Source organism: Coptis chinensis, chromosome 6 (assembly GCF_015680905.1).
Source record: "Coptis chinensis isolate HL-2020 chromosome 6, ASM1568090v1, whole genome shotgun sequence".
Taxonomy (NCBI): Eukaryota; Viridiplantae; Streptophyta; class Magnoliopsida; order Ranunculales; family Ranunculaceae; genus Coptis; species Coptis chinensis.
Window position 1 is genome coordinate 6602943 of NC_141461.1, and position 26702 is coordinate 6629644.

Consider the following 26702-nt stretch of genomic DNA (forward strand, 5'->3'; position numbering starts at 1 on the left):
AAGTTCCCCATTAATTGTTTTTGACGTGTCATTATTGCTTTGCCGTTATTTTTTTTTCCCATTTTCTATTATATATTTTGTGATGTTATTTTTTGTATAATTATTTTTAACTATGTTTTGAGGTCGTGTTAAGGATATATTCAAAATAAGTTGGTGTTTTATCATAGACACTAAAATTGTATGATTTTTAATAAAGAATTAGTTTCTACAAATCACCTATTTTTTAATAATTTTTTTATTTGATCAAATATATAAGAATTGGAACACTAAAAGTGTTTGATTCGTAATAGGAAATTACTTTTTACAAATTATCTATTTTTTTAACAATTTTTTTTATTTGATCAAATATATAAGAATTGGAAATACACTCAAACTCTCCAAATATAAGAATTAGAAATACACTCAAACTCTCCAAAGATGTTCCATGTACGTGAGATTGTAGGCTATTAGAAAAGACTATTTTTCATATTAGAGTGCCACATAAGAGAAAAAAAAAAACTAACTCTCATATTAGAGTGACACATAGGAAAGAGAAAATCCTCCATTAGAGGTATCTGTTTTAGTTTATAGACAAGATTTTTTATCCGGCCATATGGCTGGGCTCTCTTTCAGATATCACAAAAAAAAATGAAACATTTCCCATAAAAGAAAAAAGTGAAGCAATCAAGTCAAGCATAAACATGTCCGTCCATCCTATTAAGAACATCTTTAACAATCATATTTTATGGATAACTACATCAAACACATTAAGAAAGACAACTCTGAAAGACCCAAGTAAAATCAAAATACAACTTTATAGACCATGATAATAGAACCTGGAAAAGTGATCATATAACACTCCCATTTGAAATAAATCAGTTTAACGGAAGCATTCTCATATCTAACAATCAACCTGACACCTTTTCGTGGTCCATGATTGTCAAGCGCTGCTCCATATTTCCTATATCAGCTCTAGCTTGTGCTTCAATGGAATTTTTGTCTTTAAACACTGATTTATTTCAATAAGATTGATTATGCACATTGATTATAATTATTAGGGCGATCAAAACAGACCCAATTAAGCATATCATGTTAGACCCGAAAAAAAAATATGCCGGTTATACATTTAATATAGGCATATTGAATGAACTATTAGCTAGTATACGCGTGATCTTCAACAAAATTTTGAATGAGCTTTGGTTCTTCTAGATTATTTGCACTCTGCAAAAAGGGTAGACATTTATTCGTTGATAAACCTTACACCACTAAAGCTAAAAAAAAAAGAAAATGAAAAATGAAAAAGTTGTTAAAAGGTTAAATGATGTTGTCATAGCAATCTTCTAGCATTGCATGCTTATTGTTATATGGGCCTAATAATATTATAAAGATGGCAAAGCACAAAGTTCTTTTGAGATAAGCTTAAGAATAGGGGCCTTACCTGTGAAAAAAGAAAGAAAGAGCAATTCAACGTTAAATGCAAATAGAACCTCATTACTGACATGGACCAAAACACAGTCTTAGGTAAACATTGAAATTAGTTTATGTGAGCCACTCCCAACACAAAGACATATATATCACACTTATTCTAAGAGTGTTAGTTAATAAGTAAACAAATTGTCTAGAAAAGTGAGTACAACTATCTACAAATAGATGAAAGGGAAGCTTCAACATGCCTGACTACCCATCAATTTGAAAAAACACCAATAAGTAACAACATATTGGACAATTTTATTTCAGGAGCAACTATTTAACCGGACTAATAATTTAAAGTCCCTACTACAAATGTAGTATTGAAAATAATCACATGGACTATTGAAATTTGGAATCACTGTTATTTTCTGGCGAATGATTAGAATGTAAACAATGCATTTGCAATTAAAAATAGTATTGGGGGAGAATTAATCTTACTAAGTAGTCAAAAATACTAAAAATAATAGCTAAAAGTAGTTAATTCTTAATAGTGAGAATCAATGCAAACTTTTGATAGTTAAAGAACAAAAAGTACATTTCACCAGACTTTTGATAGATAGAAAAATAATGGAATGATAGCTTTGAACTTTCTTGCAAGCCTCCTTGGTTTCAAACCCTTCAAATTTGTGTATAGTTCTTTATCATCAATATGAAATCCTTTGGTTTGAAGTTTGAAAGATTGATTCTTGAGAACGAAACCTTTGTGCGATTTCATTTGCGGGGATTGCGTTTCCAAATATAAAGCAGTAACGTTATAAACTTATGTTTGGGTTTTTCTTGCATACGAACACTTCTTTATTTAGTTCTCCTGATTCCCCACTTAACCTCCTAAGTCAAGATACTCTAAGTTTTAATGTTTAAAATAGACTTAAAGACTCATAAAACTTCCAAAAATAAGAGATAGAGAATATGATAATTATAGAACTAAAATGCAACATCAAAATTGAGAAGATAATTAAATTAGATAAAAGGAGATGATTATTAACAACGGATTATTAATTACCTATGCACACATTAGAATCAAGGGTTAACTAGTCTCAGATGAGCCAATTAGGATTCCCCACTAGAAATAGGGTCTCCCTAAATACACACACAAAAAGTCAAAGTGGGTTGACAAAAAATTTTGTGTGTATTTAGGGGAAAATTTCCCAAGTGGGACTCTAATTGGCTCATCTAGTGGGGGTAATACTAGTTCACCCTAGAATCAAATGTCTCAAATAGGTAATCTCAAACAACACTCCGAATTGACGCACCACGCCGACTGCTCTGCATCATAATATAAGCTTGAACTATAAACTCCTCCTTGGCGAAAAGACCCATAAATATTAGACCCCATGCACCATAACCACCATGAAGCTGCGTTGCTTCCAATGGATCGACAAACACTGAGCATCCAGAGGTGATTGCAACAAATCCACCAAGGACACCATTGCATCCCAATGACCAATTATTAGACGTCGTCCAAATAGCTAGAGTCACAATGCCTACAGTCAAGCTAGGAATCGTTGTTACAAATAGTTCACGTATAGAAGCACCTGACGACCATGATCATCTTATACTAAGATATTGTCCTATCTAAGTTTTGTTACAAACGGTAGTGAATAATGAATAGATTGTTGGCAATGTAGGCTAAAAATTTATGTAACCTAGAAGTAAATGAATAAATAACATGCAATCAAGAAGTAAACATATGGTAATAAGAAGACTGTGTCAAATATTTCATACATTGGTCAAACATGGCAATTACCCCTCCCCTGCTACTCCATACACATGGTGTGTATTCACTATCAATGAATTTAGAGGATATTTGGTTAGGAGTAAGAGATACTAATAACTGCATTTATATAATTTCACATATGCACTAATAATTTTCAATTATTATCTTTTCTGCAATATAACACAAAAACCTATATCTTCATTGTAGTATGGATATATATGAATAAATAAGGAACCGTGTCATTCGATGGGGTGAGTATGACAAAATCTGCAACAAACAACGACTCGATTGCCTATACTCATCACCATCTATATCAAATCCATAAAAAGCCTTCTTAAGAATAAACCTTAATGTAGTGACTTAAGGTTTCATCAATTGCAAATCTTCGTATAATACTTAAAAGAGCGAAACTCCAAGAGGATAAGCTATATATTTAAGATTTAAGTATATATTTTTACCTTTGCGAAGACTGAAGAGTATAGTTCACCATCATTCAGCTCAATAATTAGTGTTGATACCCTGGCCAATCATTTTCCAATGTTATCTAAACCTTCTCTATAAAATGCTCCTATTACTTCAAATACTAGATTGCCCTCATCAACTCCATCTGTTTTGATCTTGACCTCTGACATATTATTATGTGCAGTGACAAATTCGCTAGCTAGGTACTCCCAATCATAGTCACAAATTTGGAATTCATCCTCAATTCGGCAAGGATGAAATTGTTAAGTCATCATACAAATTAATTAAAAAAATTGGAAAAAATCGGAAAAGCCATAAATAATTAAAACATAAAATAGTATGTGATTATGCATCATGTCAAGGTTACTTCGAACATATATCAAATTCAAAATTTGCAAAATATATATAGAGTCTTGTATATCTTACGATATCCTACAAATAATTGCAATTTAGAAAATAAAAGAATAGAAAGCTATCCATCATCAAAAAAATCGGAAAAAAACGCTAAAAATTAGTAAACATCGAGAATTATGAGACCTTTACCCTTTTTTTATTTTTTTATTGTTTATTCGTTTTGAAATTCAATAACCTGTCAATTTGGAGACTTTTTGCGTTTTTTTTTTTGAAAAATCAGAGATTTTTGTGACTATGCTCCCAATATGCACGAATGCCCTCAAAATTGTTATTTTTGTGAAGTGGTAATTTTGAGCGATCGCGGTTCTTCTACTCGACAAAGTTTGTAATGGCTCATTGGTTTATTTGATTGTGGCAGCATAGCCTAAACTCTGTGAGTTGTTTAGGTAAAAATCAACAAAACCACTCCAATTCAATCAGTTCCGAGTCTTAAATTTTAATCAGCTTATAAAACTCTTCATGCTATACTAAGCTGCATGTATCAGTAATGACGACAATGATCTAGTTACTTTTTGTGCCACAAATTGTATATGCATAGCGTTGTAGCTGTTGAATTGGCTACATTGCTAACCATTTATGTTCTCAATTCGGTATTCATAAGAGACCACAAAGACTGTGGTAGAATTAAACCTAGCAGGACTACAGGAATGCTCAAAATTCTTCTATTCAAAATTTGCAACTCAATCTCATATGTGAACATTCAGTTTCTATAAATTTTAGCAATAGTAAGATTTGTTATACATTAGGAATCCCCTGATTAATAGCAACACTTATATTATGAAATCACACAAACAGGCACAATAAATACAGTTATAGCATCACAAACCTTTTGCCTGCACCAAAAGGATTACAAATATAGCATCATATATATGCATTTTCTTGATCGAAAATTCATATGCTCCATAACCCTTCAAGATTTTCTAGCACTATAGTCAATCTCACCTGCTAATAGGTATAATATTTTTGGATAACATTTTCTGATTGAATCTGGTTAAGCCCTAATTGTTGCAAGACCAAATGACAATGTAACATTATAACTCAGTAGCTGATTAAGATAAAGACCTGCACAAAAAATTTAGAAGTAACAATACCTATAACTGAAGATTAAAGTGCTTGATAGAATTAATAGAGTATCTATAACAATACCTCTGGCAAAGGATTCATGATTCATCACGTACAATATAAATTTAAGCAAAACTTGATGAAGAAAAAAAAATGTGAGAGAGTGGTCATATATTATAGCAAATCATGTAAAATCAGAGAAGGAGGTACGTTTTTGGGGGATTGCTTGCAAAGGTTGTTATTTACCGAGTTCTTTATCTTGTTATTGCAAGGAATTCAACGACTGTGATAATTATTAGTGTAAATATTTCGAGTTGATTTAGCAAGGTTTCCTTATCATAGTTGTATGAGATTTCCCTGCGAGATGTTGATTGACTTATTAGAGTTGTGATGTATATAGAAGCTTTCTTAAGATTAAGAGTTCAAGTTGTATTATGAAACTTTTTATGATTTAAGAGTGTCTACATGGCAGACCTCTGTCTCTCAAGAATGCGCCACCTAGGAAAGAGATTGTCCACATAAGATGTACTCTGCTTTAATATAGAGAGAGATGATAGTAGATATATTAATATCATTATTGTTTGATTCACTCGATTAAAATCCTTCACTACAATCTTCATTCATTGTTGATATTTGATATTAATCAATAGCAAAAGATTACAAAGAAGAAAAAAAGTTGGAGGAAGAATTGTCCAAATAGACTCTTCTAGACCTCATTAGTGCGTAAATCTAAAGTAAGTTACATCAGGATTTTCTATCCTATATAGAAAGTCCGGTTCCATTGTTGAATTCCATTTGGTAGCAGCACGCCTTTCTTAGCATAACAATCCGCGCTAAAATTTAACTCCTGCCATGTACATGTTACATTAATCCAATTAGCATGTTGCTTAACCTTGTTCCACTTAGCTTTGATTGACCAATGAACTTTGCCACTTTGAAAAACCTTGACTGCTGCCGAGGAGTCTGACTCCACCCAAATATTAGTCCAGCCCATGTCAATTGCTCTCCCTATGCTCTCCACTATAACAACTGTTGTGGATAAATCAATGCGGAAACAACGTTATTCACAGCAAATAGATCAACCCTACACAATGATTGATCTTTCTCACTAGACAAGACTTTAACACCCTCCCAGTACTATCCTAACATTTCTCAATGTCAATACACAAGCATATAAAGTATAACAATTAATGTAAAAGAAGAACAAACCACAAGACGAGATATATCGTGGTTCGGCAATTTGTCTACGTCTACACTGCGAGTTCCAAGCTTTACTAGATGTCTAGAGTAACAGATTACAAGATCTCTCAATTCACTCACAAAGAATGAACACTCAACTCACTAAGAATTGCTCTCTTACAATCTCTCTCTTTCTTGGTTTTGGTTAGGTTAAGTTTTTACAGAAAAAACTTATATTTATACTGTTTCTGAAAACTTCCAAAAATAGTTGAATTCGTGTTGAAAATGGTGGAGCGGGTGCACCCTTAGCCAGGAAAAAGTCAAGCGCGTGCGCGCCTAAACAACCTGGAAGTCGCCAAAGAAGGGAGCGCATGTGCACCCTTGTCCAGGCATACATAGAGCGCAGGCGCGCCTAACACCAAGGAGAGAAAAACATCTTTTTTCTCTACATTCTCCACTTTGGTGAGGTTTTAGCACATAAACCGAGCCAAACAAATCCAGCAAAAAGTACTAGTCCCGGAACTCGCAATCAACCGCCCCGAAGGGCCATGCCCACAAAGGGCTCCTTCAAGTATGTAGGATTTGGAGCAAATCCAAACATTGTTGGAACTTAACTCCGGTGACAACCTTAATTTGTCAGCATATCAGCAGGATTGTCATGGGTGTCCACTTTCTCAAGTCCTATATCACCATCCTCAACGACATCCCGTATAAAGTGATAACGGACATCAATATGCTTGGTCCGAGCATGATGAACCTGGTTCTTCACCAAATGAATAGCACTCTGACTATTATAATACAAAGCAACACTATTCTGCTCAATACCCATATCATCCAGAAGACCTTGAAGCCATAATGCCTCTTTCATGCCTCTACCACTGCCATATACTCTGCCTCAGTAGTAGATAGAGCAATTGTAGTCTGTAGTATAAACCTCTAACTAATCGGTGCACCATGCATCATAAACACATAACCAGTAGTCGATCGTCGTCTATCTAGATCACCTGCATAATCTGAATCCACATACCCACTGACATAACAAGTGCCTCCACCATAAACTAATCCCATATCCAAGGTACCCTTCAAGTACCTCAATACCCATTTCACTTCTTCCTAATGCTGCTTCCCAGGATTTGCCATATACCTGCTTACAACACTAACTGCCTGTGAAATGTCTGGGCATGTGCACACCATAGCATACATCAAACTGTCCACTGCACTTGTATAAGGAACATGAGCCATATGTTTTTGTTCCTCCACCGAACTAGGAGAGAACTTAGCTAAAAGCCTAAAATTCCCAGCTAAAGGTGTAGAAACCGACTTTGTATTCTCCATACCAAAACGAGAAATTACTTTCTAAAAGTATTTCTTTTGAGATACAACTATCTGCCGCTTCTTCCTATCTCTGTCAATCTCCATGCCCAATATCTTCTTGGCTCCACCTAAGTCTTTCATCTCAAACTCAGATCTAAGTTGAGATTTCAACTTGTCTATCTCCACCATGATTTTGGAAGCAATAAGCATGTCATCCATATAAATTAAGTAGGAGATAGATGAAATCATTACCACGAAGCCTACGAAAGTAAACACAACAGTCATACTTACTTCGGGTGTACTCATGTTGCATCATAAATGTGTCAAAACGCTTGTACCATTGCCTTGGCAATTGCTTTAAACTATACAATGACTGATTCAATTTGCACACATGATCTTCTTTCTTAGCAACAACAAAACCCTCAGGTTGTCTCATATAGATCTCTTCCTCCAAGTCCCCATACAAGAAAGCAGTTTTCACATCAAGTTGCTCTAACTCCAAGTCGAAGTGAGCAACTAAACTCAATAACACACGAATGGAAGTATGTTTGACCACCGGGGAAAATACCTCATTGTAGTCGACTCCTTCCTTCTGTGAGAAACTCTTTGCTACCACTCTTGCCTTGTACCCAGTACTGTCAGACTCAGGAAGGATCTCTTTCTTTTTGAACACCCATTTATTGTCGATAGTCCTTTTGCCCTTTGGCAATAAAACTAGGTCCCATGTGTGATTTTTATCAAGAGATTCCATCTCTTTTTGCATAGCAACCAACCAATCTCTATAATGAGCATCTTTAACAGCTTCCTTGAAGCTATCTGGCTCATCATCTTCAATATTCAGTGCATATGCCACTAAATCCACCTGACCATAGTGTTTCACCGACTTCTCGTGCCCATACTTGTGCACTTCTTTAACTTGTCTCTTTGGCCTAGGGTCAGCCACTACAAGTTGTGGATGCTCATGCTCTTCTTCCTATTGTTGCGTGGTTCTATGATCTGGTACCTCATCATGAACCAACCAATCATCTGTTGCATTAGACAACTCAAGCTCAGTAGCTTGAACTTCTATAGACTCACCATTCTGCCCAGCTTTTTTCGGCTTACTGAAAGATAACACGGAAGTATCATCAAAGGTAACATCTCTACTGACCAGGAACTTGTGGTCTTCTAGACACCACAATCTGTATCCCTTTTACCCCATTTGTGAAGCCTAAGAATATGGCCTTCTTAGCTTTAAGATCTAGATTGTTTTCCCTCACATGGTAGTAAACAGTCGATCCAAACAATCGCAAAATATTATAATCAGCTGGGTTACCTGACCACACCTTATAAGACGTCTTGCAATCTAGATCTATAGCTGGAACTGGTGACCTATTATACAGGTAACACGCCATGGACACTGCATCTGCCCAATACTCTTTGCCTAGACTAGCATTAGACAACAAACATCTCGCTCTTTCAAGCAAGGTTCTATTTATTTTCTCTGCCATTTCATTCTGCTGAGGTGTGCCCCTGACTGTCCAGTGTCTGGCAATTTCCTGTTGTGTACAAAACTCTTGGAAAGGCCCATAGGTATACTCTGTACCATTGTCAGACCTTAGTGTCTTGATCTTCCTATATGTACGATTCTCAACCATTGTCTTCCACTTCTTAAATGTCTTAAACACTTTATCTTTCGTTTTCATCATATACCCACACATAGCGAGTATGATCATCAATGAATGAGACATAATAGCGGTTACCTCCTTTAGAAGCCACTCTGGAGGGTCCCCAAACATCCGTATTCACATAATCAAGGATGCATGTTGTTGTGTGCTTGCTTGAACTGAACTTGACTCTGCACTACTTCCCATAGACACAATGCTCACAGAACCCCATACTTGGTTTCTTCAAGTCCTTCAAGAACCCTCGCTTGCACAACTCAGACAAACCCTTTTCACTCATATGCCCTAAACGCATATGCCATATCTTAGTGCACTCAGAATCATCACTACATTTAACCACTGCTACATCGCCTATCACCGTACTACCCATCAAAGTATACAAGGTTCCATGTCTTTAATTATTCATAACAACTAAAGAGCCATTAACAATCTTTAGGACTCCACCTTCCCCCACAAACTTGTGGCCTTTGGAATCCAAGGTACCAAGAGAAATAAGGTTTTTCTTTAGCTCAGGAACATATCTCACATCGGTTAAAGTCCTCACTACACCATCATGCATCTTGACCCGTATAGTTCCAATTCCTACCGTCTTACAAGCAACGTCATTACCCATCAAAGCAGAACCACCATAAATGCTCTCATAAAAAGTAAACCACTTTCTATTTGGGCACATATGGTAGGATCATCCAAAATCAAGAATCCACCTTTCGGCCATATAGTCTTGTGTGGACACACAGAGACTCACATCGTCCCCTTCAGAGCCTAAAGCAAAACTTGCCTCAACTTTAGCCTTACCTTTCTTCTTAGCATTGTACTTGTTATCTTTCTTCGGGTGAGGACAATTACTTGTGTAATGTCCATTTTCATCACAATTGTAGCATTTCACATGTGTCAAAGGCTTCTTTGACTTGGACCTAGACTTCTCATTGCTTGTAGAAGCCTTTTCATGCGACCTTCCTCTTGCCACTAGCCCCTGTCCTACATCATTGCTATTCTCTACACGTGTCTTCTTCATCAACTCATATGAAAGAAGTGCACTCTGAACTTCATCAAGATCAACATCTTCTCTGTTCATAAATATAGTTATTAGATGCTCATAGCTTTCTGGCAAAAACAATATTAAACATGTCACTTGATCCTCATCATCCATCTTCATGCCAACATTTAAATAATCCACTAGGCGTTGACAAAACTCATTAACGTGCTCTTGCATCATTGAACCATCCACCATCATATACCGATAAAGACGCTTCTTAAGGTACATCTTGTTCGTCATGCTCTTGGTCATATACATAGATTCTAGTATGAGCCAAATACCGGCAGCGGTATTTTCTCCCATCACACTATACATGACCTCACTAGCAAGACACAACCGGATTGATGAACAAGCCTGTAGATCAAACTCTTCCCAATCATCCTCACTCATACGCGCCACCTTAGATTTAATCCCCTTTAAAGCCTTGTGCAAACCTTGTTGGATGAGGATGTCCTTTACTTGGACTTGCCAAATCCCAAAGTTATTATTTTCATTAAACTTCTCTACTTCAAACTTAGCATTTGACATCTTGGGAGCTATTTTTCAAGTCACACACAATAACCCAAAAAATAATTTCACTTCGGAATTTTATCGAACACCTTGTCTACACAAATTTTGAGCACAATGGTTATTTACCAAAACTCAAAATCCTAGGTTAGAAACTTGGCTCCGATACCAATTGTTGTGGATAAATCAATGTGGAAACAATGTTATCCACAACAAATAGATCAACCTTACACAAGGATTGATCTTTCTCACTAGACAAAAATTCAACACCTTCCAAGTACTATCCCAATACTTCTCAATGTCAATAAACAAGCATATAATGTAGAATATTTAATGTAAAAGAAGAACAAACCACAAGATGAGATATGTCGTGGTTCGGCAATTTGTCTATGTCCACACTGCGAGTTCTAAACTTTACTAGATGTCCAGAGTAACAAATTACAAGATCTCTCAATTCACTCACAAAGAATGAACACTCAACTCACTAAGAATTTCTCTCTTACAATCTCTCTCTTTCTTGGTTTTGGTTAGGTTAAGTTTTTACAGAAAAAACTTATATTTATACTATTTCTGAAAACTTCCGAAAACAGTCGAATTCGTGTTGAAAACGGTGGAGCGCGGGCGCTCCCCTGGCCAGGCAAAAGTGGAGCGCGTGTACTCCTAAACAATTTGGAAGTCGCCAAAGAGAGGAGCGCGTGCGCTCCCTTGTCCAGGCATACATAGAGCGCAGGCGCCTAACACCAAGGAGAGAAAAACGTCTTTTTTCTCTACAACAACAAACTCAGCAATGTAGTTTGTCGAAACTCCAAGACCTCCTATAAGTGTTCCCACCACAAGACCCATGTAGTCGCGAAAAATAGAATCCCAACTAGTCAAGCCTGGATTACCTCTACAAGCACCAACCATGTTAATCTTTAGAGTGTTTTCATGGGGGAGAGCCCAGTAGCACTCTAAAATTTTGGGCGCTCTTGCAGACCAAATGAATGGAGCGTGGCGAGGTCAGATACAATGTTGTTCATGTTACTTCTGGACAAATTGTATGCGTGCTTCACCGCTTGAATAATGTGCTTGATAGTGTAGGAAAGATTAGCCTGACCCTTGTTGTACATGATCTTATTTCTAGTCTTCCAAACTTCCACCAGACAAGTGATCGCCACTGCAGACTAGAGATCCCTTATCAATGGACTCTTGTTTTTACATAGCATGAGGAGCTCATTGTCGCCACTAACTTGCCCAATGTTAAACTTGTTAGTGAGAATTAAAGTTCCAACTGTCTTTAGCATACTTGCAATGATAAAGAAGGTTCTCCCGAGTCTCCGTGTGCTCTTAGCATAGACAACACCTCGATGCAACATGAAATTTCCTTTTCACTAAGCTATCATCGGTATGCATTACCCCTTGCAAAATTTTCCAGCCAATTGTTGCTGTTCTTAGGTGCCTAAGGGATTTCCAAAGAAATGACGCCCAACCGGGTTTGGCATTCTTCTTTTTTACTTGCTCATGAGCTGTTGCCACTGTGAATTCTCCATCTATTGCAGGTGTCCAAATCCTTCTGTCCACTTGAGTAGGATCAGGTTGTTGAAGGAGTAGAGTGTTTATGCCTAACATGCTAAAGAGATTGCTCAAATTCAGGGGGAATATCCACTGGTCACCTTGAATGCAATCACTTAACTTAGCTTTAAGACTTGTCCAGATTCTATAGTAGATGTTTACCATGTCAGAAATAGCTTTCTCGCCAGTCCAGTTATCTCTCCAGAGACTAATGTCATGCCATTGCCAATGATCCAGTTTGTATGATCATCTTGAGAACATATTTAACACCCCCCCCCCCTCCCTAAAAAAAACTATCGAGTGTTTTGTATGTGCCACCATATATGCACCCCCATAAACAATCGGCGTTGGGTTGGGTACCGTTATAGCGCCACCCACACCATGCCTAAAATCATGGCGTGCTAACGCCCAAAATTCATGGCGTGCAGTAATTTTACGCCGCCAAAATTATGGCGTGCGCCCGCACCAATTTTATGGGTGCTGCGCCGCCCAATTTTATGCGCGCCCGCCTAATTTTATGGCGCCGCCCTAATTTTATGGCGCCGCCTAACTGCCCAATTTTATTATGTATACACCGCCTAATTTTATGGCGTGTCGTCGCCAAAAATTATGGCTAAGCTAGATATAGCAGTTTCATATTTAGAAAATATATTTGGCAAGATACGCTTCCATATTAGAACTTTACATAATTACATAAGATTATGTAGCAATAAAGGAAATAATATTTATCATGATTATCCTATAAATACCCCATTCCTCAAAACAAAGAACTACGCTCATTTTGAGAGACTTGATTCCGAGAACGATTTGGATCGTGAGGCAGCCATTGAAGGTACAGTCTCAACAGTTCATTGCTACAACCTCCCTTACGAAACCATTGGTGTGTTTGGGCGAGTTTCTACCCAAACATAATTGGCGCCGTCTGTGGTTCTTACTAACGAACTCTCGTCCACGTTCTGTTTTCCAAGATCCGGTAATGGCAAAAACAACAAGATCTCAAGTGAGCAAGAACGCAAGATTACAACAAGAAGAAGAAAACAACTTACCCAATCCCGAAGTTCTGACTAATCAGACCTTGATGAATCAATCAGTCGCTCCAGATCTACAAGCTCAGCCTTCAAACCTCCAGGTGCCACGACAACGCAGATCTAGACGTACACGACTTCAAGCTCCAATAACTCATTCTCAAGATCTAGAGGCAAGCAAAGCGGACTCAGAGAATATGGGGATAGGAGATGAAGATGTGCCTTTAGAAGTGTTGCGTCAGAGGTTCAGAAGAGAGAAAGAACATAGCAACTACTTGCAGAAGCAACTAGACAAAGGGAAGCAAGTACAAAGGGATGACGCCGATGCTGCATCTTCCACACCGGCAAGAGCCCCCAGATCTGGTGAACAACGGAGTGTATTCAACCGACTACAATCTAAATACGGTACATCCCATCCATTGGAGCCTGTCCCTGAGCATCATCAGAATCACTCAAGGTCAAGCAGACATTCATCCCATTCAAGAAGGCGATCTAGATCTCAAAATACCAACAACAATAGGCGTAGCAGTGGTCAGAACATGACAAGATCATTGAAGGTTGATCATAGCGCATCAGAAAGGTGGATAACATCCACCATAAGACGCAATGCTGGACTCCAAGATCAGGACCTCAGAGACGAATTGCAACATGACCTTAGACATGGTTTGAATGCAGCAAACCGATACAGACAGGTTAACAGAGGTCAGCCCAGAGTACGACGACACCAAAGAAGCAGCTCCCCAGTTCGACAGCCTAACCCTTTTTATCGGCATAGGTCTCGCAGCCCAAGGAACCAACCAAGTATAGAAACAATCAATAGTTGGGGGCGACAACACCATGAGATGCAACGTAGTGAACGTACTCCTCAAATCGGAAATCTAGAAGTCATAGGAGCACCATTCACGGAACAACAAATCAAAGACATTGTCAAGAAAACAATAACCAATGTGGGTGTCGCTAATCGCTGACGCACGATGGAAAGACCTTGCAGTGAATGAAGATGTCGTCGGGAGATTTTCTCTAAAGATACAAAATGCAGAGCATCAGGAAGGATTCAAACAACCAGACCTTCCTATGTTCAAAGAAGCAGGAGGTGACCCGAACGATCATGTTATGGAATTTAAAAGTAGGCTAATTCTCTGGCGCAGAGATGACCCCCTCTTATGCAAACTTTTTCCGTCTACATTAAAAGGAGAAGCTCTACGTTGGCTTTCCAGCTTGCCAGCTCGATCTATCGCGTCATTCCAAGAATTAGCAAACCAGTTCACAGATCGGTTTAAGCATAATTGGACACGCCCTAAGGATGTTAACATCTTACTAAACACGAAGCAACAAAAGGATGAAGCACTGGCAAAGTTCGTAATTCGTTTTCGCCAAGTGCAAGCAGAAGTCACCGATGTCCCTGACGTAATGATCATTCATGCATTCAAAGAAGGAGTCCATTTCGATAAAAATGGAATCTACAACTCCCTTGTACGGGACCCCCCACAATCAAAGTCTGATTTGTTTGCACGAACGCAACAGTTCATTAACGTGGAGGAAGATGTTAGATCAAAAGCCTCCAGAGATAAAGACTTTCGGAGTAAAGACGCAAACGAAGTTAAAGGCAAACAGAAGCAAAACATATCGGAGGGACAACAACAAAAATCAGAATACAAAAAGGTTAACACAGTTCGTGAGGAAATGAAGCTTACTCCATTAAATGCCAAGTATGATGCGATATATGAGAAGATCAAGGGACGCAACTTACTTTTTCCTCCGCTTCCCTTACCTGAACACACTAAGTCTAAACGTGACAAAAATCTTTGGTGTCACTTCCACAATGATTTTGGTCATGAAACAGAAGAGTGCAGATCCCTCAAGGGAAAAATACAGAGACTAGTCGACAAGGGACAATTAGACGAGTTTTTGCTTTCAAAAACGGTGAAGCAAAATTTAGCAATGACGGGCCACAATGTCATACTAGCTGGTCATGCCAAAATCAATGACATTTCACGAGCAAGGCAAAAGTGTGAACAACGAGCTAAGTTCGGTTTCTTGCGTGAATTTTATCACGTGAATAACATTGATTTTGTTGAAGGAATTCGTTCGTAAAACTACGTGAGCCCGGTCCCCTATGTTTTAGTGATAGAGATCTAATTGGCGCCCATCATCCTCATTATGATGTCGTCATCTCAGCTTTCGTTGGATTATGGCGAGTACAGCGCATCATGATAGATACTGGAAGTTCTGTCAGCGTCGTTTTTGCAGGTTGCTACAAGAACATGCAGCTATCAGAAAATTTAATTATTGCAGAAAATAATCCAATCATTGGGTTTGACGGATCAGCAACAACCCCAGTAGGAAGAGTCTCTTTACCAGTCACGCTAATGGACAAGTCAATCGACATTGAATTCCTTCTGATGAATTGCAAATCCCCTTACAACGCAATCCTAGGAAGGGACTGGCTCCACAGCATGGGCGCAGTAGTCTCTACATTTCACCAGGCAGTAAAGTTCCCATCTCTTGACAAAATTTGTAAGGTGCTTGGCCGACGGATGGCTTCCCCACAATGTCAATTTAAAAGGTCTTGGAGGAATATCGTCGGTCGGATATGCGGGGAAATACAATTTTCGAATGCGCAAAGCAAGTGTCTAAATCAGAATCAGCCCCATAAGATTATTTACATCGCTAGTTCAAGAAATGAAGGACCGCCGACCATAGACCGCCTCTTAGAAGTTCAGATTGGGAATTTAGGCGGAGAAACAACTTTCATATCGCGTAACCGACGGAAAATGAACAAAAGGAAATGGTAGCACTCCTCAGAAAGAACAAAAAGATTTTTGCTTGGTCAGTCGAACAGATGCCAGGAATTAGCTCAGAAGTTGCATGCCACACACTTGACATTGATCCTACCATCAAGCCAGTGCGGCAGAAGCCTAGGCGCATGGCCCCAGAAAGAAAACTCAAAGTTAGAGAGGAAATTGATCGGTTACTCTCAACTAAGTTTATACGGCCAATTTCATATCCGCAGTGGTTGTCTAATGTGGTTGCAGTACCCAAGAAAGATGGTAAAATGAGAGTGTGCATTGATTTCACCAACCTTAACAAAGCTTGCCCGATTCATCCCTACCCTCTCCCACGAATATCGGAATTAGTGGATGCCACGTCTGGCTACCCACGATTATCATTTATGGATGCATATTCGGGATACCACCAGATCCCATTAGCTGTGAAGGACCAAGAAGCAACTGCATTCATAACTGACCAAGGGATTTTTTGTTACCAAGTTATGCCTTTCGGTTTAAAAAATGCAGGGGCTACGTACCAGAGGATGATCGACACCATATTCGGAGATATGTTGGGCAAGACAATGGAAGCTTATATTGATGACATGGTTGTAAAATCCAAACACAGTGGAGATCATAATTCTGACTTACAATCAGTTTTTGACAGAATTGATGAATTCAACATGCGGCTAAATCCTTTGAAATGTGCTTTCGGACTGGTATCAGGGAAATTTCTAGGGTATTTGATGACTTCGCCGAGGCATCGGCTAACCTGAACAGATCCGATCCATTCAAGCCATGCCCTCTCCAAAACAAAAAGGAGATTCAACAACTCACGCTTTAGCAAAGACTAAATCGTTTCATCTCTAAATACTCGGACCGGTGTCGTCCTTTCTTTCAGACGTTAAAAGACTTAGCAAGGTGGAATGACGATTGTGAAAATGCCTTTCAATCAATCAAGAACTACCTGGTCTCACCACCAATCTTGGCGGCCATTTCTGGGGCAACCCGTTGGAGCTTATTTTTGCCGCTACAGATATCGCGCAAAAGCAAAGTCGTTTCATCGATGGAGAAGACGGTCGTCCGATCTTCTTCATTAGTAAAACACTAACGGGGGCGGAAAGTAGATATTCGAGAATTGAAAAAATTGCTCTAGCGTTGGTTCATGCTGCCAGACGCCTCAAGCCGTATTTCCAAGGAAGACTGGTCAAAGTATACACGGAATATCCTCTACGCAGAGTTTTCCAAAGTGCCCAGGAATCAAGTAGACTCGCGGAATGGGACATCTACTTAAGTGCTTATAGCATCAATTTCGAACCTCGCGTTTCAGAAAAGGGTCATGCACTTGCATCCCTAATGGCAGATTTCCCTATCGATGATTTAGTCCCCGAAGTCAACCAAGACAACAGTATCTATAGTGAAACGGCTATAGTTGGGGGCGAGGAAGCCCCGCCAAAGCATACTGACCCTTCATCCGATTCATGGATTGTTTACACGGATGGCTCACACAACAAATCTGGCTCTGGATTAGGGTGTGTTTTTATCAAGCCGATAAATCAACCATTGAGCGCTCAGTTCGTTTTGGGTTCAAGGCCTCCAACAATGTAGCAGAATATGAAGCTGTCATGTACGCAATGCGCACAGCTTTGGACTTAGGAGTTCAAAAAATACAAATTTTCACTGACTCACGGTTGGTGGCAGGACAATTCTCTGGCTCCTTTGAAGCCCGAGACGATAAAATGGCAGCATACCTAGATCTAATTCACAGACTTGCTCACCAGTTTGAAACCATCCAAATTATACAAAGGCCTCGGAATGATGTTCGACATGCAGGCGCTTTAGCATATCTATCCGCAGCAGTAGACATTGATGGACCAAGACAAGTTAACGTTGATTTCCAGCAAGACCCGAGCATTGACCTGTCCTTAGAACAACTCGCAGACATCTACATCAATGCGTGTTGCTTTTTCAGTATTGATAGGGAACATCTACCATTAGACATTAATATTGTCAATACGCGGAAAAGGAAGTATGATATTCCCCTACAAGACAAGCCTAGCGAAGACACTTCCCAGAAAGATAGAAACATGATTCTTCAAAAAAATGATGCAGACTCCTGCCTTATACCTGAAAGTAACAATCAAGGTGACGACGAAATTGCAGAAGAGCCCGACAACTTCACTTACCCAAACGTCATGGCAGACATCGACGATTGGCGCACACCGGTCATTGCATTTCTACGCAATGGCATAGTCCCTTCAGAGCCCAAGATCGCGGATAGCGTCAAAAGAGACGCATGGAAGTTTATACTCGTATCTTCATCCACAGGAACTCTGCAATTATATAGGAAAGGTAATTCATTGTCTCCTATGCTGAGGTGTCTCACAACACAGGAAGGAGTAGCCGTGCTACAAGAAATCCATGCAGGGATATGCGGAAATCACTCGGGTGGTCGAAGTTTGGCTCATAAGGCAATGACGCAAGGATATTGGTGGCCTCATATGCAATTGGATGCAAAAAACATTTCTCAGACATGTATTCCTTGTCAGAAACATTATCATTTGGGTACTCTTCCAGCCACTGAGCTACACCCGATTTTCTCACCATGGCCATTTGCAAAATGGGGTTTAGACATCATTGGGCCCCTACCTAGAGCTCCAGGGAATGTGCGTTTTCTACTCATAGCTACAGATTACTTTACCAAGTGGGCAGAAGTACAACCATTGGTGCACATACAAGCTTCGGACGTCAAACGGTTCCTATGGAAGGATATAATTTGCCGATTCGGTATTCCCGCTGAGTTAATATCAGACAATGGAAAGCAATTTGATGCAGAAGAAATACACAGGCTTTGTGCTAGTCTCCATATTCAACACAATTTTTTCTGCACCCTATCACCCCAAGCAAATGGGCAAGCCGAAGCGACAAATAAATCTATCTTAGCAATCCTCAAACGTCGACTCGAACATGCTAAAGGCAAGTGGACAAGGGAGTTACCAGCCGTTCTATGGGCATATAGAACAACTCCAAAGCGTTCGACAGGAATGTCACCATTTAACCTGGCTTATGGAGCAGAAGCGGTATTACCCACGGAAATTTTTGTTGGGACAACCCGCGACCGCTGCCTTTAAACGATGGCAATAATGATGAATTACTAGCTCATTCAAAGGCCAATCTAGATGAAGTGCGTGAGGACAGTATTGCTCGTCTCCTCCATTACCAAGCTGTGATGAAGAAGCAATATGACAAGAAGCTTCGCTTGAAAGTTTTTCATCCGGGCGATTGGGTTTTGTGTAGACAATCAAAGATCATTGATGCAGGGAAGCTAGGCGAAAACTGGGAAGGACCTCTAATCATTGACCGCACTGCTTCTAAGGGAGCATATTTCCTTCGCACAATTTCGGGAACCCCTCTCCCGAAACCATGGAATGCGCTCCATCTTAGGCGGTTTTATCGTTAAATTTGTTTCCCATAAGTTCAAATTGCATTGGTAGCTTAATTGACAGCTCCTCAGTACTTGTCCATGAGACAAACTAGCTATGTTGTTTCAGATTTCAAATCATCAATAAAGTCCATTCTTCCACATTTGACTTCTTTACTTTCATTCAGCAAGGCAAACATAGTGTATGTCGATTACTCTAGTTCAGTCACCACTACAGTAGTTTAGGTGAGATTAGTATTTAACCTATACAAATTCAAAGTCGTGGAGTTTGCGTTTGCAACACCTTACTCCACGCATCAAAAAGTCGTGGAGTTTGCGTTTGCAATACCTTACTCAAACGCATCAAAAAGTCGTGGAGTTTGCATTTGCAACACCTTACTCCACGCGTCAAAAATTCGTGGAGTTTGCGTTTGCAACACCTTACTCCACGGGTCAAAAAGTCGGGGGGTTTGCGTTTGCAACACCTTACTCCACGCATCAAGAAGTCGTGGGGGGTTGCATGTGCAACACTTTGCCCCACGCACCAGAAAGTCGTGGAGTTGGCGTTTGCAACACCTTACTCCACGCATCTAAAATCGTTGAGTTTGCACTTACAACATCTTACTCTACATATTAAAAAAAAAAAAAATTACAGAGTTCGCATTTCCAATACCTTACTCCACTCATCAAAACTCATATATATATATATAGTGAACATTATTGATGATTCCAACCACTACAAGTTACAATTACAAATTACACTTGCGTAAATTGATCAAGTGGGAATGACTGTATAAATGCAAAATGGTTTATAGTGTCTATCAACAATATTGAATTTTTGTTTCCCCAAATTTTGCATTATCACCTAAGGTATTCTTCACTATAAAAGATACTGCTCACACACCGGCACTTAATTACAAGCCTTCCAATTCCAGGACCTGAACGCTAATCATATAACGTAGTCCTCGAGTATAACTCGTTAGGATGAAAATCGGGAAGGTTGACGTATGCCCGTATGCATTGCCTTGTACTGAGGCATTTTGCCTAGTAGTCGTGCAAAAGTTCTAAATCCACTAATATGGGAGAAAATAGATTACCAAAGTCCAAGCTCTTAACATTGTATACTTGTTAAGTGTTTCAATCTTCAGGCGTTAATGTAAAGTTTATGGCTTCACAAATACTCCATAGTAAAATTTGTGAAACCACGGCACGCCTCTGAAAGGCCATTTCTCTAGTGGTAAATTGAGCTTGCCGTTGGTTAAGAATTTTGGAGTTCCCAGTTGCCACCCCTTACATACAAGCCAAACATTTCTCATGGAATTAATCATACCCAAAACAGCCTTCGTAATCATGTCAGCCCTGATCAACCCACAATGACACTTAGCTATGAGGCTAATAATATCATGTCTTATAACATCAAAAGATTTACATGCATGCAAATTGCAAATACTGACATGTCTCCTCCTTCGCAGTAGTTTGTCACAATGCAAATACAGCATCCCTGCACATCCAAGTCTTATATTATCTTTAGTTTCCTTTATAAATGCTAATAATACGCTGAGCGTGTGTAAATGTCTTCTTCTCTATTGACTCTTTCCCTCAATAAAGTCAGTAGTGGTAATGTGGGAATACCAGTCACAAGAACAAAAAATTTTTTTTTTATGAAAAGGATGCACGATACAATTGTTTCAAGGGACATGTGAAGATGATGGAACAGAAATTAGAGCCCCAACAGCTCAAACAAGTTAAACTATCAACATGCTTGGTTTCTCCTCTAATGGTTGCAATTGTAATCTTATCTCATTTCTGCATCCCTCAAGGTAAACTACCTACCACTCATTTATGAATCATGAATTATGATTCACCACTTTTTTGACAAAAAAAAACACACACACACACACATATATATATATATATACCCTCATTGTCTTGTAAAATACCACACCATCTGTCTCAATCCATAAGTTTCCTTCTCCGTTTCTAATACTTAGCTAAATTGTATAGAATAGTGCTCAGGCTGGTCTTTTCATTACAAAAACTAGGTGCAACTATCCTCAGAAATTATGTCGAGAGAGAGTATCGATCTTGAATTTGTATCGCGGATTGCATGTGTTGTTGTGCAGCTGTGGATCGTACATATGTTCAAGATCTGCCGCTATTGCACATCCGAAATATTGTATGAGCTTACAGTCCAACAATTGGCACCATAATCATGTATCACATATGACACTGCAATCCACCTCCTAAATTCCACGGCTTAACACTCTAAGACATTCACCATCAATAGCACAAAGATCGAAATGATATCAATCCCACACCTCCCAATCAACTTTGCATATTACAAAGAGTGTTTTCCTGCTGAAAAATCATTTGCATAAATATAACAATGATCAATCAATCGGCAGTATATGCAAGCACTTGCAGTACAAGAGATACGTGGAGCAACAAGGTTATTTTATTAATCTCTTTTTCCAAACTATATTACACAAAAATAACTAAACATGAAAACGCCATTTCAAACACCTATCCAGCTATAGATAATAAATTCCTACTAATGCTGCCCATAGAATATGATAGAATGCCACGTTAAGCAGGAGAGCCGTAGTCATCCCCGTTAACTTTCGGAGCCTCTCCCCGCTTCTATCTTCAAGTCCAAGATCTTCAATTGCATCCTCCAAGGCGCTTTGGCATCGATTACACCACAAATCTCCTTTTTGGGCAGCAATTGTACATTGAAGTATAATGTTGCAAGGCATCATTCAAGACACCACCGCGCCACTCAAATCGTTAACATATTTTTTTCGTCAAAGCCTCAAGTTGAGCTTTCTCAAGCAAGGCCGATGAGAGTTTTTATTCAATTCAGATTGTGTACTTCTCTCCTCGCAAGAACTCTCGGATAACTCTCCTACACTCTTTGTCTTTCCCCATGATCGCCATGCCATCTCTGAATTTTGATGCACCAAACCGTCCTTTTCAAAGGTCAACACGCCCAATTTTTCCTTTCGGGGACCCGGTGCCTCCTCGTCCGCCCTAACAGCCTCGGCCTTTGCGTGTTCATTTTCTTTTTTTAACACATCCATCATCAAGGGCGTTGGAGTCAGTTCCTTTTCTCGGCCCAACACTGCCATCAGCTTAGCTAAACTCTCTCTAGCCTGTAAATAAGGTCCAAAAATTCAAATTTATACAAAAAGAAAGACACAGGGAGTACATTGGTATTTATATATCCATTTTACCTCTTGCAATTTCTGCATTCCCATGATACACAATTCTGACGTCTCTCCTATGCTTTTCACGTTGCTTGAGCAAATTTCCGAGGCAAATTGGTTATTCATATACTCTTCGACCATCTCGCTAGAGAAAACTATGTCATCTGGCGGGCTTCAACGATCTATCACGCCATCATCAAGAAAGACCATCGGGACGCTTATTTAGGGACGACTCCAGTGTAATATTTCCAGCACGTAAAGAGACACTCGACATGTCTTGCATAACTCTAGCTTCACTAGCATGATTGGGGGCGGCATGGATATGTTTTGGTCGTGGTACACCGAGAATGTTTCTCCATGGTTCCGCACTTTTTCACTTACAAAGAACACCATTCCTTATAGCCTCATTGCTCATAGCAACAGAGTCCACTTGACGCATCGCATCTTCGCAACTTGACCACAACTAACTCGTTTTTGTGTCAACCTTCACGCCTTCATCGACAGCGACCACTTCGGGTTGCAGGTTCACGCTAAATCCTTTGTCGGCTTTTCGCTTGCTCCTTCGTTCTACAGCAGCAGAGGCTTTATGAAGTACTTCTAGTGCATTCAATTCCTCCTCGTTACTTAATCTTTTCCTTTTCGGTTTCGAAAGAGCGTCCGAACTCGGAGACACACTCCTTTGGGAATCTCTCCCTTTCTGATGTTGTCCGGTACCTTGACCTTGAGCTTCAAGTTCTGGCTGCTTGGCAGTTAATAGCTTAGTTCCATAAAGGCTCTTCGGCACATAAAGCGGCTTCATACCTTTTGTCTTCACCATAATGACAGCCGGGGACTATTTCATTAGGCCATGACAAATCTAAAATATTTTTCGCCTCGATCCTTTGGTGAAGTAAAATTGAAGGTTATCCAAAGCTTCTTGACTCACGTCAGCTCTCGGGATGTTTGGTCGCTCATCTACAAGTACAAACAAACAGACAAATCACTAAAAATAAAAAGTAACAATAATTAATATATATCTATAATAAATAACGCAGTTATGAATCTTTTCATACTTAGGATTCTATTGGGAACGCGATACCCATGAGGATTCCAATCTCCTCGTACTAAGAAACAATACTTGTCCCAGTTAAAGTACCCTTTTGGGAGCCCTCTAAATCTCATATCTTGATACACCCATTCTACGTGATACGTTATTGACCCGTCTTTTTCTTCCGTACGTTTTGGACGAATTAACAACATCAGTTCGTCAGCCCCAAAAGGACAACGATATACTTCAGCCAAAGTGCGTGACCGCGAAAATACTAACCACAGTGACATCGACACCTGAATCGGAGCAATGCGCCATACAGATAATACCCGAGATATCTCCTTGTCAAGGGGAAGCACCAACCCATACTCCATAAATGCGAGGCGTAACGCCACCACCAACGTTTTTTTCACCACACCGTGTCCCCCGTCAAATTCGGGCGAAGTTCTTCAACGTAAAGGTTCCTCAAGTGGAACATTCTCTTGGATCATCGGGCGGTAGTACTTCGAGCAAATTTATTTGTGGGTAAGGAAGAGCGCTCTGCCCATCTGCGCTGCAGCGTCTCGCCCGACAAGCTAGTCATCATCCATCTCGCCCCATTAACGCCAACCTTAGCCTTCACCTCCCCAGAATTCTCTGTCACAAGCACCATATGGTCGTATAATATCTTTCGACGGCACAACTTTGTGGCCTGTACGTGTTTCTTGAAACCTTACCACGCCCTCAATTTTCTTAGTATCACTATGATATGAAATACACGTGAAACAACCCTCATTATATAAGCTTCTTATGATTCTCACAACTTAGGCATGGGGAGCAACTTTCTATCTTCACGTTCCTGTCCTTCTATTTCGATATTCAAGGACCTCACTAATAAGCAACCCTTACATCAATGTTTCTAAACCCCACATATTTACCCTTTATTGTTTCTTATTTCTTAAAATATTGTTCAAACTTCTATAGCCAAAGGTTGCTTATTATACAAACCTTCCTATTCGCACATGCCAACCTTATTAAACCCATTTTTGATCTAAAACTTCCTATTCGCACATGCAACCGTATTAAACCCATTTTAAGAGAAATGAGATTTTGCATGGGTCTTAATAGCTACATATGGTAAGTTAAATTTGACGTCCTCTCCTGCTAATAATCGCACAATCCACTCGAGTCGTAGCATTTGGATTTGGTAAGTTTTGGATAGGGTCAAGTACTTTAGATAACGCCCACCGCCACACATCCTCTCGAAAGCTAGTTTTTTTATTATTCTTCACCACAAGGAACTAGTTCCATCCGCAAAGAGGGGCGTGTATGTGCCACCATATATGCACCCCATAAACAATCGGTTGGGTTGGGTACCGTTATAGCGCCACCCACCACCATGTGCGCTGCCTAAAATCATGGCTAACGTAAAATTAACGCAAAAAATAAATTGTGCGCTGCGCCAATTTTATTATGGCGTGCCTCGCCGCCTAATTTTTATGGCCCGTGCTGCTGCCCAATTTTATGGCGCGCCAGCCTGCCCAATTTTATGGCGCGCCAGCCTGCCCAATTTTATGGCGTGCCTCCCTGCCCAATTTTATGGCGTGCCTGTCTGCCCAAAATTATGGCTAAGCTAGATATAGCAGTTTCATATTTAGAAAATATATTTGGCAAGATACGCTTCCATATTAGAACTTTACATAATTACATAAGATTATGTAGCAATAAAGGAAATAATATTTATCATGATTATCTTATAAATACCCCATTCCTCTGAAACAAAGAACTACGTTCATTTTGAAAGACTTGATTCCAGAGAACGATTTGGATACGTAGGCAGCCATTGAAGGTACAGTCTCAACAGTTCATTGCTACAACCTCCCTTACGAAACCATTGGTGTGTTTGGGCGAGTTTCTACCCAAACATGTTTAAAAGAGGACCAGTCACCAGATTTCTTCTGATATTTACCCTGCATGAACTGAGACCAATCATTGTTATTGTTGAAGTATGTAGTGTCGGTCTCACACATTCTATAAGTGTGAGACCGTACCTTATTTAAGTAGTTACTATTTTAGTTAAGTCGATGACTAGTATAAATATATGTATTGTAGGTTAGAGTAAAATATACTCAAAACCCTACCTTCTTTTTGTGCCTCCATCCTTTCTTCTTCTTCTTCTACACCACTCAATCACTTTAACATAACCAGCTAACCACCATATGTATCTCCTAGCATAAATAACATGGTATCGGAGCCAACTCTGTTTAGAGAATGCTAGGAGAGAGATCCTCAGTTTCAAGGTTTCAGTTTTAGTATTAGTTGTTGTTTTAGTATTGTTTCGCTTCTCGCAATCTCTCGGTATTGATAAAGAGGAGTACGTCAGGTTTTCATAAAGAGAAGGTGTGGTATCATCATCTCGCTATATTTCTCACTCTCTACGTGCAAGCACGGGTCGCGCTCAGTTAAGGAGTATTCGAAGCGCGCATGCTCGTAGTACTTTGTCTCGCAATTTCGTGTTCTTTCCATCAAGTGAGTTTTTCTTTTCTTTACAATGACTGATGTTGTTCCAAAATCCGATAAATTTGGTAATACATCTATTTTCTCTATTGGTATGACCTCTGTCAAATTGGAAGGGTGTTGCCAATTACCTTCAATGGGCAGAGGCAGTTACTGTTTATCTTACTAGAAAAGGTAAGGAAAATCATCTTACAGATCCCCAAGATGATACAGGAAAGACAACCTGGACGAAAGATGACGCCTTGGTTAAGAATTTCCTGTGGAATACTATGGAGAAAGATGTTTGTAATACTGTGTGGTTTTTTAAAACCTCGAAGGAGATTTGGGAGTATCTACAAGAATCATACTCTCAATCTCAGAATAATTCTCGTATCTTTCAGTTGTATGAGAACATCTTTGATCTC

At 39.4% G+C, this 26702-nt stretch overlaps 1 protein-coding gene across 1 annotated transcript; it reads left to right on the forward strand.

Annotated features, from left to right (window-relative positions):
- Positions 1 to 14325: 14325 nt before the first annotated feature.
- Positions 14326 to 15474, forward strand: LOC147491123 (uncharacterized). Its single transcript, XM_086567185.1, has one exon. The coding sequence runs from the start codon at positions 14326 to 14328 to the stop codon at positions 15472 to 15474; it is 1149 nt and encodes a 382-aa protein (XP_086423311.1).
- The last annotated feature ends 11228 nt before the right edge of the window (positions 15475 to 26702 follow it).

Coding starts and splice junctions, on each gene's coding strand:
- LOC147491123 (XM_086567185.1), top strand. CDS start 14,326: ATGTGGGTGTCGCTAATCGCTGACGCACGATGGAAAGACCTTGCAGTG.